We start from the raw sequence: 15,291 nt of genomic DNA, 5'->3' as shown, positions 1-15,291 counted from the left end.
CTTCTTTGACCCTTTTACTTTTTAAATATTTGATACGATTATACATAGAGAATTTGAGTCAAGAATCAAGAAACTGGAACAAAACACGCACATACATAGAGACTCATATGGCACAGACACTTGTAATTACCAAACATAAGGCCTCTAACACTAAGGGAGCAGCATAATTTTTAACAGGCGAAATATATCAGCTTAGAAAGAATCATAAAACCACTTATATATGTATATTTCTGCATCTGAGAATTCAGCATTAAGTGTAAATGTCCTGAAAATATTGTAAAACATAGATGAGGCCATTTACCACCTCTGCTTTCTGAAGTTTTAGATTTGAAATTTTTAGTTTTGCACTTTAACTCACAGATATCTTTCATCTATTAGTGAATGAGACCAAAGCCCCCAATTATATTTGAAAGTATATATCACATTAAAAACAATGCCTGTTTAATAAGCAATTCTAAGAGAAAAATAAGTTTCCTTTGTGATTTGGGTGGGTTTAGTAGGTCTCCTTTATATATACATATACCATATTATAGCCAATGTAGTCAAAGTTTAAGTGTACAGAATGGGTTCCAAATTCATTGCAATGTAATCACAGTCTAAACTTTAGCTTGAGGACTAGAAAACACACACACCCCTCACCACCATACCAATTTACATATATATATATATATATATATATATATATATATGAGTTTTTATACACTTAGAAGTTATGTAACAGTTTTGTAATGTAAACTGTTAAAGTTTTGAAATTTAATCTTGAACTACATGATGCCAAGCCCTGCTATAGGATCAATAACACACTAGATATAGCCTCACAAGCCAAGTTTTATACTTTTCTTCAAGTAACTGAACTTCAAGTTAAAGTAAAATATACAAGCTCTGTCTATAGAGAACCATAAACTTAATATCTAAAGGATATGAATATTGTTAACACTGAGAAAGAGTTATTTCATTGAACCAATTCTAACAACACTAACCTTAATATAATATCTGAAAATATGCCATCAAGGGCAGGCACAGGACACTGTAAGGGAAAGTAATCACATTTCCCAAAATCTCCCAATCTTGGCATTGATGTAGTCAGGACTAGACGTAGGAATACCATCTCTTTCTAGCTATTATATTTACATTTAATTTTTATTATAGTATAGGCTATTTAGGTTCTTCTTAGTTCAGAATTATGTCTGATAATTTCTAGAATATTCTCTAATGTGTTATGAAATGGAATGATCTTATGGCATTAGCATTTTGATTTACAATATGCAATGAAAATGACAGTTAAAAAATAAATATTGAAAAATCCACAGCTCTAAAAATAGTATTTTTTCTTCTTCTAAATGGCTGTATTGTTGATCAAAAAAAAAAAAAAAAAATGGCTGCAGGCTTATTTGCTATCAACTTTCCCCAAACTAATATTTGCCTTATTGATTACTTTTATATAAATTGCTACTTGTACAGCCACCTGATTTAATGATTTTGAAATTAGAAAAATAAACATTTGCATGAGATGTATAATGTAACCTCAAAAAATTGCTTTCTCTTTTTAGAACACATTGTTTGTTAATATTCCTAGGTAAGCAGCTCTGTAACAGTATACATTTTCAACTGCTCAAGGCTTCTTGAATCATAAACAATGTGCAGTGAAATGGCTTTTTCCCTTTATTCCTCCCTAGATTTTATGGTCTTCACGCAACCAAACCATCTTAGCCATTGACTTTTAAAAGATGTTTATGAAACAATATGCACATCGACAGCAAAATCCACTGGGATTTGTGCTACCCACTGAGTGTAAAGTGCTATGTTTTCATCTTTTCCAAGCACGTTTTCAACTTTTAGCAAAGTGATCCCTTCCACATCTTGTCTACACCTACAACTCTTAAAAGGTACAGAATTAAACATGAGACTCATCTAGGTCTACCTCAGTCTCCCCTAGCTCAGTGGGAGTAAAAGGGAACTGACTGGACAGGAGGGGGTTCTCCATGCCATTTTCCTCACTGATGTGAAGGACAGTGTCTCCATGCTGTAGGAGGATGGATGTCTCAAGGCCTGTGAAGTCATCAGGGTCTGAGAGTTGAGTAGAGAGGGGGCTATGTGCTGTAGCACCTTGTATTTCTGTGTCCTCCTCCTTTTCTCCTTCTTCAGCTGGGAGGCTTTCACCCTGTGACCAAAAGGATCATAACATCATGGAAAGGTAGGATGTGTACTAGGGAAAAGGATCAAAGAATGTTTGTTGTACAGCTGTAACTGGACAAGGAATCCCAAGGGTGGACCCAGTCTTAGCCTTTGGTATATGTGAGACCTCAGATAGGCCCTTCCAACTTTCTAAGCCTCAGTTTTCTAACCTGTTGCATGAGCATAATATTTTGCCCCACTTATCCTGTAGACTGTGAGGATAAAAATGAGACAATGGTATTACAATGCTTTTTTTTTTTTACATCTTCATTGGAGTATAATTGCTTTACAATGGTGTGTTAGTTTCTGCTTTTTAACCATTAAAGACTTTACAAACGTATATAGTATATTGCCCCTTAGCTTTCTTTAAACACCACATGAGAAGAACGTGGGACCTATGGGAATTTAATGATAAAAATCAAAAGCAGGGAAAAAGGGACTTCTCTGGTGGCACCGTGGTTAAGAATCCGCCTGCCAATGCAGGGAACATGGGTTCGAGCCCTGGTCCAGAAAGATCCCACATGCCGCGGAGCAACTAAACCCGTGTGCCACAACTACTGAGCCTGCTCTCTAGAGCCTATGAGCCACGACTACTGAGCCTGTGTGCCACAACTACTGAAGCCCATGCACGCCTAGAGCCCATGCTCCACAACAAGAGAAGCCACCGCAATGAGAAACCTGCACGCTGCAATGAAGAGTAGCCCCCGCTCACCGCAACTAGAGAAAGCCCACACAGCAACAAAAGACCCAACACAGCCAAAAATAAATAAGATAAATAAATTTTTTCAAAAAAGCAGGGAAAAAAATCAAAACAACAAGAAAATATCAAACAACGACGAAAAGGATCAAAACAACGACGAAAAAGATCAAAACAAAAGTTCCTCTCACAGGATTCAGAAGGTTCTATATTTAAAGGTTTCATCTAAATTGGTAACTTTATTTATATATATTTTTTGAATTGAACTGTCAATCATGTATTATATACTGGATTTCAATGGTTATTTTAACTATGAAATATTTCTTCTTAGGGTTTTCATAACAAAGAGTATGAAGATTTCTCTTATGCCTTCTTAAGTAGATGTATTCTTGGCCATATACTTTACAGTTTTTTTTTTTTTTTTTCACGATGACAGGACTAGTGTCTGTCTAACAAAACATTACAGACCCAGACTTAAGTTATATGGATTACATCTGCATATCCCAATGGTTCCCAGACAGAAGTATGCAAGGAGCAAGACTTGCCTGTTTCTCCAGTGCCCTCACCTGCTTGGGAGACAGGCTGTGAAGGTCAGCAACAACAATGGCGGGGGAAGACGTGAGCACTGGTTTGTCCATTCCGTCTGGTTTCCTGGATGGGGCTGGGCCGCAGCCCTGCGGCTGGCCTGTGGCAGGAAGCATGTCTGTTGGGGCACCAGCTGGCTCTGCCTGAGCCTCAATGAAGGTCACAGATCGTTTCTGATCCGCTGTAGGTCAGAAGTAGAGCAGTAAATAGAATAGGAGGAAAGTAGGTTGGCAGTGCTTAATAATTCGTTTTAACAAGTGTCTCCTGACTTGACTTTTCTTGGTAAAGACATTGCTGGTTTATCAGTAAATGAGAGCAGATTAGACTATTATGTATATGTATTGATTTCACCTTCTTACAAAGACTAGGACTTGTGTATAAAAATCATTATTGCATAAAATAGCCTTTTCAGGGACTTCCCTGGTGGCGCAGCGGTCAAGAATCCACCTGCCAACGTAGGGGACATGGGTTCGAGCCCTGGTCCGGGAAGATCCCACATGCCGTGGAGCAACTAAGCCCATGCGCCACAACTACTGAGCCCGCGTGCCACAACTACTGAAGCCCACACGCCTAGGGCCCGTACTCCGCAACAAGAGAAGCCACCGCAATGAGAAGCCCGCGCACCGCAAGGAAGAGTAGCCCCCGCTTGCCGCAACTAGAGAAAGCCTGTGTGCAGCAACGAAGACCCAATACAGCCAAAAATAAATAGTATAAATAAAAAGTTAATTTATTAAAAAAATTTTTTAATAGCCTTTTCACATAAATAGTTTTTACATAAAAACAAAATTGGCACAGATCATTAAGTGAACTTGGTCATTGCTATAACAGCTGCCAACAAGATTTAAAAGTCCCTATTAGTCATCATTTCTTTGTCTTCAGTAAGACATATGACAAACCCAGTTCCTGGCTTGGGTAAATGAAACACAACCTTCTATCAACAAATTTCATAGCATTTGTGGTTTACCTTGGGCTGTTCCATTTCCTAGGTGCACGAGGGGAGGGATGGAATTGGGAAAGGTGAGCGAAAAAAAGGCACTCAAGTTTCCTGGGAAATTTCGTCCCTTTTCCTAGTGGCTCCCCAAAGGTGTGCTTATCTACATGAGCTCAGTCTCTGCAGGCCTTCCTGGCTGTGTGGCAGGGCAACGTGTCAATGTGTAGCCAGAAGGGACACAGTAGGCCTCACCAGATGGCTTCGTTTTAGGTTGAATGCTCCTGCGGGTGGTTGACAGCCGAGCCCCGTGGCGGTTTCTGGGTTCAGTCTGAGTCTTCTGACGTGACAGTAGAGGACGTCTTAGCTAAAGAGAACAGGCAGAAGAAAACTAGCAAGAAGGGTCTAACTGCCTGGGAGGAAAGACTGAGCTCAGACGATTCTGACTATGGTTTGTTCCCTTCTTGGTGGGTCTCTGTGGAGTCTTATGGTTGTTCCTTAACATTCATAGCCAATAAAATAAACTTCTTTCTGCATATTTAAATACAAGTACGTGTTTGATTCTGGCATCCCCTTAGCCACTTCTATCTTACGATTATGACTCCTTTATGTATCCTAAGAACATTAACATAATTTGAAATAGTCACAGCGAGAATATCAGTGACTTTAAGGATACAAAACTAACAATGATTGCTTACCAATCAGCCTTTGCTCATCTAAAAGCTGTAGCTGACCATATGCTAACTCTCAAGGGGAGGTTGATGAAAAACACCTCAGGTACTGGGAAAATGTCTGGTCTCCAAATCAGTGCTGGGACGCTCCCATCAAAGAAACAGCACAAAGCCTCATTTGGATTTTTATTTAGACAGTGACGTAAAGGAACCCCACCTAGGGAAATTTATAAAGATGATCTTTCCTTCGATTTCAGTTTTAAATTGAATTATTAATCTTGAAACGAGGAAGAAAGGATGGCTGTCTCTGCCTCTCTACAGAAACAGGCCTTAAATCAACCTTCTAACGAATCTTCCATTGTCAGTAGTTTGGCTGGCAAAGGTTTCTGGATAGGGAGCAAATAAAAATATAGGCCCACTTATTTTACCAAGTGATCAGCTTTGCTAATAAGAAGATTCAGAGCTAAAAATAGAAGAAGCCCCAAACTCTCCGCTTGCCCAAGCACTTAGCATGCTTTAAAGTTGTTCTGTACTGCTCATTTCAGGTGGGGAGAAGGTAAACTACAATCTTAACATACATGGGCATCAAAAACTGAGTAGACCTTGCATTTCGCAGGATGACTCTCCTGCCCTTCCAGGGTCTGCTTACCTGCCTCAGGCCCCTCTTCCTCCCCAGCGGCTGCTGAGTGTGGAGGTTCTGCTGGCCAGGTTCACTCTGCACACTTGCCACCCTGTTGAGAGCATCAGCAGTGTTAGTGTGCCCTGGAGCAAGCACACAAGACCATTGTCTGGTGGGTGTTAGTCAAAATCACTTACGGGATACAAGTCACTTCAAAGATACCATTATCTTTGAAGGAAGGTTGGGAAAGAATCCCCGGGATGGGAGTTTTCAAAGGTTTAGGAGGGAAGACGAGGCCTTGTAGCCCCAAGCTGCCAAAATTGAGATTCTGTTTTCAATCACTGATGCCGGATCTATCATTCAGCAAAACATCACACCCCTGGTTTGGAAGCCACCAAAAGGCTTAAGATGTTGTACGCTAATCTCAATTTTTTTTTCAAGGGTAAGGAGAAAGGTGGTGACGAACAAACATGTACAACTCTATCACATGGATGGGAACACCTTTTAAAATTTTTTCAGTTTAAATGAAAATAAGATGAACGAATATCAAACACATCAGACACAGAATCCATTTGGGTGAAGGGTCACATTCAACACATGTTTGCAGCCTGAAGTCTCTCTGACTGAGTAAACGAACAGTCGCATAGATAGACAATTAAATGTCTTGTAAAAATGATTTTAGATTTAAAAGGCTGGCAAAGTAATTAAGCTGTCATTACAACTTAGAAGTTTAATATCGAACAGCTGCACCCAAACATAATACACAATTTATAAAAGCAACAACCTGCTCCCCCCAAATTTACTGTGTGTGTGTCTTTTATATATGCAAAAATGACTGCTGGCAGTGGTTCCTATTTTAGTGTTGGGTGAAGCTGAAAACACTGTCATGGACGCATGATCATTTTTCATTCTGCATGCATGTATAATAGGAATGTATAATGGGAGTGGAGGTGAAAAAAAAGAAATGTATCGTGCCCCAGAGAACACTGTAATCCTGTAGATGATGCCAATGTGATTATTTGGTTAATGGGTAATTAATTTCTGCTTTGCCTTTGCAAAAGGAGAGTCATCTGCAAATAGTTTTGACAGTAAAATATTCCACAGAGGAATGCAGCGTCAGCAACTGTCCATGAGAAGACTGTATGCATTCATTGCTATTTAAAAAAAATGAGCTACCTAAATACAGTCTCCGTGCAGGTGGCAGGATGGACAATCAGACGTTTCCCCTGTTTTATTAACAACTAGTTAATCATCACATGGTTGACACAGTCACGTGTCATTTTTTAAAAGTCTTACTCATATTTCCACTAGAAGAGAATCAATGATTCCCAAATGGAGTTTATCATAGTTCTTCTGAAATAAGCATGTAATTATATCGTAATTAGACCACTTGGGATACACAATACAAAATTCCATAAAGAGTTTTAAAAACAGACTTTTTTTAAACTTTCTTGTTCTCCTGAATATCAAGTTCAAAAGATCAATGTATATTATTTTTATACATATATGGCCGTGTACCATAGATGATCTTTCTATGAAGATGGAAAATTACCCCAAAGGAACAGTGCAATAAATTCTGAGAAGCAATCCAGACTAAGTTGCTGGCATGTTTGAAATGACATCTCCTGATTAATTATACATTTTAACGTGTCTTAAATTGGAAAGAGTATTCAATTACCATAGGCACAAAAGTAGAAACAAGTTTCTCCCAAATACCAAGCAAAGCTTTCACTGGAATGGATTCTTCATTGACATCTAAATGTTACCTCAGTTCCCTTGGCCGTAAAGGGAGGTTAATACTTACCACCTACCTCCCATTAAGGTAGAGAAAAGAAGTTAGTTGATGTAAAATGATTTGAATATGAAAAGTGATGTAACATAGTATGCTTCCTGGTTTTACATTTGTAATGAATTTATTGCTTCTAGACCACTAGAAGGAAGTAGGTAATAAAATGTCTTAAAAATATTTGGGCAGAGAAAATGAAATAGAGGCAGTCCGCTTGTCTCATTTTATTCAGTAATCTGAGATTGTGAGGGAAAAAATGGTGCAAGAAAAGAAATACACGTTGCTCAGGGAGTGTTAAATGTCAAAACAATGGTAATTTCATCATGATTATTCCAAGGGAGGATCAAAAGCATCAAAATTTTCTCTATGGATAGAGAGGCTTATATCTAAGAAATGGATCAAGTTTATAGCTTTAGTAATTAGCTGTTCTATGTAAATGATATAGTATTTCATCAATGGAATGCACATATAAATGATTAAATTATAGGATGTGTCCTTGGAAATACAGTTCAGTTAATATATACATATATATATTCTCCCTGAGAATGTGATGCTAACGTGTTTATATTTGGAACATCAAAGTCTGGCTTAACTGCATGAAGAGGATATGTTAATAATAAACAGACAGAGAAATTAATAACTGAAGTTACTTATGCAGAAGAAGTAAGTTCCGGTCTACATCAAATTAGAGTTGCATATAAAAAGTGGTCTCAATTTACTTTCTCCCCATGTCATGTAGTATTTCCGTCACATGTAGGATTTGTGGTGTGTGGACCATCAGGTGTGCAATGTAACATCAACCAGAAGACCACGGTGTTTGCCTGAAGCATCTCTCTGGGGAAAACCGATTCCCTAAAAATTTTAATCTTGGGAATTTGAGAATGGCTGATTTCCACTGTTTTGCCAAATAAAAAGGCAAAACCATAAGTATAAAAGCAAATAAAACTTTCTAAATGGAAGTTAAAATCATCCTTTGTATTTTTGAGTCACTAAACAACATTACTATGGCAAACGATCTGGATTTTAGAGAAGTAAATATACTTGGGTCTTGGCAGAACTGATGTGACTCAACCTTCTGCAAAAACCAAAAACACCTTCCTCAAAATGCAAGGAAGTAATTTACAAGCTAGGGAAATTTAGACAATGTTAGAAGACAATTCTGGCACAAATGACCTCTTTTCTTTCAGCATGAAGACTTGGATTGGAGTGTATAAACACATATGTATCTCCTAATGGAATATATAACTAGTGGTATTTCTTAAAGGACAGGGGAACAAAGGGTCATTCAGTAATACAACAAAAATTTATATCACTCATCTCAAAGTACAAAAAAGTGTATTTCAATCTAGAAATAGATTTCATAAATAAAAATTTTAAGTAGAAGTACTGGGTGAGACTAGTATAGAGAAAATGAATTTGTATTTTCATTGCTTTTATCTGTACTTTTAGTTTCAATTTTAATATGGTTAGAGAAATCTGTAGGGGGAGTACAAAGCACACAGCGTAGCCATTTTCCCTGAGTGCTTGCCTTGTGATGGGAATGCATAAAGCCAGCACTGAAGGAGCCATAAAGCATTTATAGAGGACAGAGATATAAACAGTGGACAAAATCCTACTCTTCCCTTTCCCAGTAAAAGATTATTGTTTAAAATTTACGTAGCCTCCACAACATCCAAGAAAATATATATATATTATTTTTAATTTTTTTTGCGGTACGTGGGCCTCTCACTGTTGTGGCCTCCCCCGTTGCGGAGCACAGGCTCCGGACGCGCAGGCTCAGCGGCCATGGCTCACGGGACCAGCCGCTCCGCGGCATGTGGGATCTTCCCGGACTGGGGCACGAACCCGTGTCCCCTGCATCGGCAGGTGGACTCTCAACCACTGCGCCACCAGGGAAGCCCTAGGGAGATACATTTTAAATGCCACAGAATTTAGAGATTAGAGACTAGAATCAGATAAAAAGGGGGAACAATCTGGATCTCAGTTATCCTATAAGAACTGATTTAGCATTGGCAAAGTACACTTCTCTGGGTATCACAACACACATTTTCTTAGCTATTAATTCTCAGCTACATAAAAAGTTTGTTTTCATCTTTTCTTTGTAATTTGGGAGTACTTGCCAAGTTTGCATACTTTGAAAATGTGGATGATCATGAGATAGATAGGTTATTTTTATTTTGTTTCACCCAGACTGTATATCTTGTTCAAACTTGAGCCACATTCTTATTTTCCACTGCAATTAAAATCACCCTTACAGAATCAAATAGCGTTGTAATTTTTTTTTAAGCTATATTTGGTTGTCAGTTCCTGCCTTTCAAAATGCTCTAACGTGTCCAAACCAAATTTAACTCTCAAGTATAAACTTCTAGGCCTAAGTGCTTGAATAACTTTTTGTATGTCTATATTCTTCTGGAGAGAAAATATGGTCCATGGTGTGTGTACTTGTGGGTGGGTACAGGGAGGGAAGAACTACAATGAAGTTTCTGTACTTCCAAGAGCAACACTCTTAAAGAAGAGAATTCTTCCGTGAAATATTATTGCAGTTTATTCATTTCCAAAAGACAAAATTTTTTTCTCAGCATAGTGATTCTAACAGGCTTATACTTCTTGCCATGAATCTTTATAAGAAACCAGCTAGCACAGGTTCAAGAAAAATCCTAGAAGAAATTTTCTAAAGGTCTGCAAAATTTTTATTGGTTTCCACCTATTCATTAGGTTATACTATTATCCTGGTCTCTTCCTCATTTAGCCCTCAGACCAACTTGCCCATTTTGCCTAAAACAAGTGCTCTTTCAAAAGCCAATCCCCAGAAAGTTTATCAAAATGTGGGGTTGTGAGGAGGAACAGGGTTTATTACTTTTCGTTAGGCATGCTTGCTTACTGATATTCTTTAAGCTTTGGAGTCAGGTTTTCCTTAGGATTACTCGGGGTGTCTTTTAGGTCCTGAGTGCTCCGGTATGTGCTAAATGTAACTTACATTGTTAATGTCTTACTGCTTCTTTAGGATTTTAAGAGTCTGCAGCACAAAGAAGTTTCATGCCAAAAATAAGAAAGCCTGGAAACCAAATATAAGAAATCTATATCCTATTTTATAAACCCACCTCTTAGTAAATGCCCAAAGTTCCTCTCCTCCAAAGAGAACTTGGTGACATGATGGAATTCAAGAGGTATGATTTGCAGTGTATGGCAAAGGTGGACGTGCTACGGCTGTTGGAACGCCTCTGCATTTACAGAATTATTTAGAATCCAAAGTGGGTGCCTCATTTTCTGGTTTCTTAATGACCACAAATGAATCCAGGTGACTGACGCCCAGAACTAAAACACACCAGTTACAGGAGTAACAGATCAACAACAGATGACCTAAAACAGTCATCAGTGTTCTCCCATGAGCGACTAATTCAACTGTAGATAAAACCTATAGTTTTGGCTCTGAACCACCCTCAGATAGCAAGAACTTTGGGTTTATTCCTATCAACACTGGACCCAGAGCAGATTGGATTGGTTTAGACAACTCCAGATCAGTCATTTGAACCCTTAAGCCTGCCAGAGAGGGCCAAGTCCTTGGGAGAATTTATAAAAATCAACTCAAACTCCTGCCTTCTCTCAGCAACCCCAGACTAGCATTTTACTCAGCAAGAATAGAATTTGGCCTAATTAGAAAAGGCCCGGGACAAAGTCAGCCCAATGGAAGTCTGATTTAATACTTTCTACTCTCAACAGGACATTGAAATCATCTTCCTAACTAGGTTCTCCTGTCTTGTATGTAATATTCAGCATTAAACAAATGAATGCTTTGAAACCAGTGGTCACAGTGCTAGGCTTGGTTCAGAGCTCTTCCAACACTGTGAACAATGAAGGGAAACCTCCCTAAGGACTGCTGCATTCTTCCTCATCCCCAAAGCTCTCGGTAATGGAATTAAGCCTGCACTCTGCAGCACTTCCACATTTACCACCAAGAAGAGACTGACCTGTCCAGGCAGGGGCTCGCAAACACAAATGAATGTCATGAATTACGGGGCCAGTTAAAAAAAAGATACACCAGATGATGGAATAAATTTCCCATTTTCAACTGTGGAAGAAAATGTGAAATCTGAACAAGATGCAAAGAAAACAAAGGACAACCTTTCACAGGAACGGCCTCTCAACATTTCCTCGTCTTTGTGATAAAGCAATAAACACGGATGCAACTCACTATATAATGCAAACCTGAAAGGGAATATTTTATCTTGAGATGGAACAAAGGCACTCTTAGCAAGAACAAGAAGCATTACCCCTAATGAGGATTAGTTGAGAGGTGTGAATCAACAGCACAGAATTAGGAATGTTTGCCGTGGTTTAACTGAGTGTTAAAGGTGCAGTCCCCCTTTCTGAAGCTTTAAACCAATAGCTAAGCCATTTCATTGTTTGCATCATAAGACTTCTCTCACCAAGAAATGTTTGTGTCTGATATTTCATGGCAAATTTGGTGGTCATCTTCGTGGTGGGATAGACATTCTTTATGTAAGTGTTGTTTGAACAAGCTACTGTAATAGCCTGTCATGCTGCATGCATCAAAGAGAGGGAATTATATAAATCGTACTGACATTGGTATTCTTATTATAGCATCACTGTTTTCTTATCATCCACGGTATTAGCTGAAAGACCTGTCTGGACTGAGGCTTCCTAATGATGGGGAGTTGTATGAAAAGGCTTCTGAAAAAAATGTTAATCTTAAGGAATATCAGCAGGGGAGAAAATGATTAGGTGGGATAAATTTAACATTTTGCATATCAAACTCCTGAGACAGTCCATGGGATAAGCCCCTAGGAGAACTCCAGGAAGTTTTTTTTTTTTTTTTTAAAGTTAACTTTTTAGGCCATCTCTGATTGAGCTCTGAAGCTGAAAATAAAGGAGGCTACACCTTTGACTTCCAGGCTCGTGTGTTTATGAGCAACAAAGGGCAAGGAATGGAAATCGATGTCAAGACGGGGCGAGAGGAGACAGAGAGACAGAGGAGACAGGGAACAGCTCGTTTCCCAGCACAGACACCAATACACAGGTAGCGTTGACACTGTACCTAGAGAGGCTGCCCTCAGCGGCCAGGCCCTGGGAGTCATCGAGGACATTAGGTTCACTGCAGGAGGGGTAGGGAGATGAAGCATTTAGGGAAAGAAAATGCAAACAAATAAAAGAAAAAGAAAAAAAGCATGCACTTTTCTGCTTCCAAGGACCAAAAATAAATAAATAAATTTAACAGAACAAGGAAGGAAAAGGAGACAGTCAACCATTTCACCTTGTGCTGGGTTTGTCAAAACCTAGGACTCAAGGCAACGGGGAGGAGGGGCTTTGGGTGGATACGACTCTCAGAGGAGTGAGTGATCTATTTATTGGTCAAGAGTTGGGACTTAAAACGAGCTCCGAATGGACACGGGAGCTCTGGAACGCACTGCAGAACGAATCTGTAGAGGACAAAACTATCATCCCTTTGGTAACCATCTGGCTGCGTGGTTATGATTTTTCACCTATCATATGTACAGATGTTTCATCGATTAGGATCCTGCTTCTTTCTTGTGTCTTATGACATGATCACACAGAAACCACTTACCATGAACTGCCACAACCCAACTCTTGGAACTGATGCCATTAAGAAAAGCAAAGAAAGAACCCGACTTCACCTGCTAATTTTGCAGTGAAAATGCAAGTAAACAAACGGAAGGAAGATAACCCTGGAAAATTCACATGGAACTCGCATTTACGTCCTCACTCCATCCTCTAGTGACTGAATTGTAAATGTCAAAAGAAGAAACCTGTCAGGTTGGTGAAAGAATAATTAGTTTATCGATTTATTTGGATCACACTGATTTGGGAATTTGTGAACAGAAACTGTGTTATACTTTCTCTCCCTTTCCTTCAGTGCCTAGCACTGAGCTAAGTACTCACGAGGCACTCAATAAATAGTTGTTAAAATGGATGGAATTAAACAATTTAGAAAATTGGAGTGCCCGCCTCTAGAGAATTGTTGTTCACCTAATTGTACACTGTAAAAATAGCAACCATCCCCAGAAAGAGGCTTTCCCTCACACACAGAGACATAATTACCTTCCCTAGCCCAGAGGGTTTAACTATATTATTTTTCTGGATTTCTAGTATATCCGTAATAGAACAAATTTTCTCCCCAGAAATGAGATAACTCCTTAATGGATATGTACAAAGGGAATTGATGGCCTAGTTATTTTAGGTAAATAACCAAAAAACTCTTTACTTAAAATTCCCTAATTTAGACTTTTAGACAGACTGCCAGGTAGTTTTCGTTTATTCTTGATAGAAGTTTGCACATTTCTAGCAATGAAACATAAATCACCACTTACCAGTATTAACTGCTTGTATGGCTTTACATCTTTTTTTGGATATTTTATAGTTTGGCTCTGATTTTGTTCATATATTTTATTTATAAGACTTCCTTTTCAAAGAGAAATTACCAAATGGTAGGTAAAGCAATCTCTTACAATGACTGTAATCCTTATATACTAGCAATTTTTGTAATAACTCAGTAGTACATAAATAATGCTTTCTTTTTAAGTATGCAATTTACTTATTAATCTTTTATCATTCCCCCCTATTTTTTCAATATTCTCCAAAGTTTGGCTTTATTTCACAAATTTTATTTCATCTGTACAGTTCAGGAATGATTTGCTAAAGGATATAGATCTAGGGTAATTATTTCTGCACGTAAACTAATTTTATCTGATCATTAGAATGTGCCCTGATTGTTCTTATTCTCCGTGTATAAGTTATACCACAATGACTCTATAGGTAATAAGAATAAACAACAAACTAGGTAAAAAAAAACACATAAGACTGATTCTTTTAAAGAATTCAGTTTCTGAAGTAAAACTACTGCCTCTGAAATAGATAATGTTTTATTTCTTATGTCAGATCATTTCCTATATAACCATATATATGGTAAACTATATATATAAAGTTTTAAATCTATATTCTTAGAGGGCAGAGAACACCAAAGAAAATGTTTTAAAGAGTTTAGCTATGGAAACATAAAACTCTCTAGGTAGAGAAGTTACCTTAAAGACCAACTTTAGCTAACCTCTCATTTCACAGAGGAGAAAACAGTGGGCTCCTGTTAAATGACCTGCCCAACATCACACATAGTGGCATAGGTCTCCTTCTGCTTGGTTAAGCATCACTACCTCCAACTAAATACTGACGATACACCAGAAGTCTAAACTACCACATATATCAAGCTAGTCCTATACACTTGCCAGGTACTCATTATTAGCTTAGCTGATGTTATAGCTGAAATACAAGAATGTCATCTGAAAGAAGACCATGAAAGAAGACCATATATCTGTTTATAGAAAAATTTTAAGGAGAAACAATGTTTGGATCAGAAATTGAGATCCCTTCTACTGGCCTGGCCTAGAAAACTCTCCGCAAGTTGTTGCCTGTGCAACCCTCGTTGAAAAGTTGTTTGAATGGTCTACTTAACAACATTGATTGTTTGCTTCTCTTTAGTCCTTTTTTAGAATAACAGGAGTGAGTTTTCAGAATTTCTACCTTCGCCCCCAAAGGCAGAGTATAACATATCCGTGGCTCTTTACCTTTGGCTGGGTAACATGCCCACCTCAGCCTGAGGTGCAGACATGCTGGAGACATGGCTGGAGAACCGCCTCCTTCCAATGGCACTCAGGAGGTAAGCTTCTTGTTCACTTACCACACTGGGCATGCTGACAGAGTCATCTGAAAGGGCCAGAGAAGGGAGTGTTAGGAAACTGTGATGTGGACCAGAAAACCCAGACCATCTTTGTACGTGGGCTCCATCCTTGGCTTGTATGC

At 38.6% G+C, this 15,291-nt stretch overlaps 1 protein-coding gene across 5 annotated transcripts in view; it reads right to left on the bottom strand.

Moving 5' to 3' along the window:
• Positions 1 to 1,894: 1,894 nt before the first annotated feature.
• The window catches only part of UNC80 (unc-80 homolog, NALCN channel complex subunit), a gene marked incomplete at both ends in the record, with an annotated part of 242,147 nt that continues 228,750 nt past the window's right edge, over positions 1,895 to 15,291 (bottom strand). For 4 of the 5 annotated variants that reach the window (XM_082840708.1, XM_082840711.1, XM_082840709.1 and 1 more), the window contains 6 exons: positions 1,895 to 2,161; positions 3,439 to 3,638; positions 4,641 to 4,752; positions 5,706 to 5,787; positions 12,518 to 12,574; positions 15,057 to 15,195. In XM_082840708.1, coding sequence (XP_082696834.1) covers positions 1,895 to 2,161; positions 3,439 to 3,638; positions 4,641 to 4,752; positions 5,706 to 5,787; positions 12,518 to 12,574; positions 15,057 to 15,195 — 857 coding nt within the window. The remainder of the gene's footprint in view (positions 2,162 to 3,438; positions 3,639 to 4,640; positions 4,753 to 5,705; positions 5,788 to 12,517; positions 12,575 to 15,056; positions 15,196 to 15,291) is intronic. The other variant, XM_082840712.1, reaches the window with a different exon arrangement.

Source organism: Leucopleurus acutus, assembly GCF_964270905.1.
Source record: "Leucopleurus acutus genome assembly, chromosome: 6".
In the NCBI taxonomy this organism is placed as follows: Eukaryota; Metazoa; Chordata; class Mammalia; order Artiodactyla; family Delphinidae; genus Leucopleurus; species Leucopleurus acutus.
This window is presented reverse-complemented; position numbering and strand designations above follow the sequence as displayed.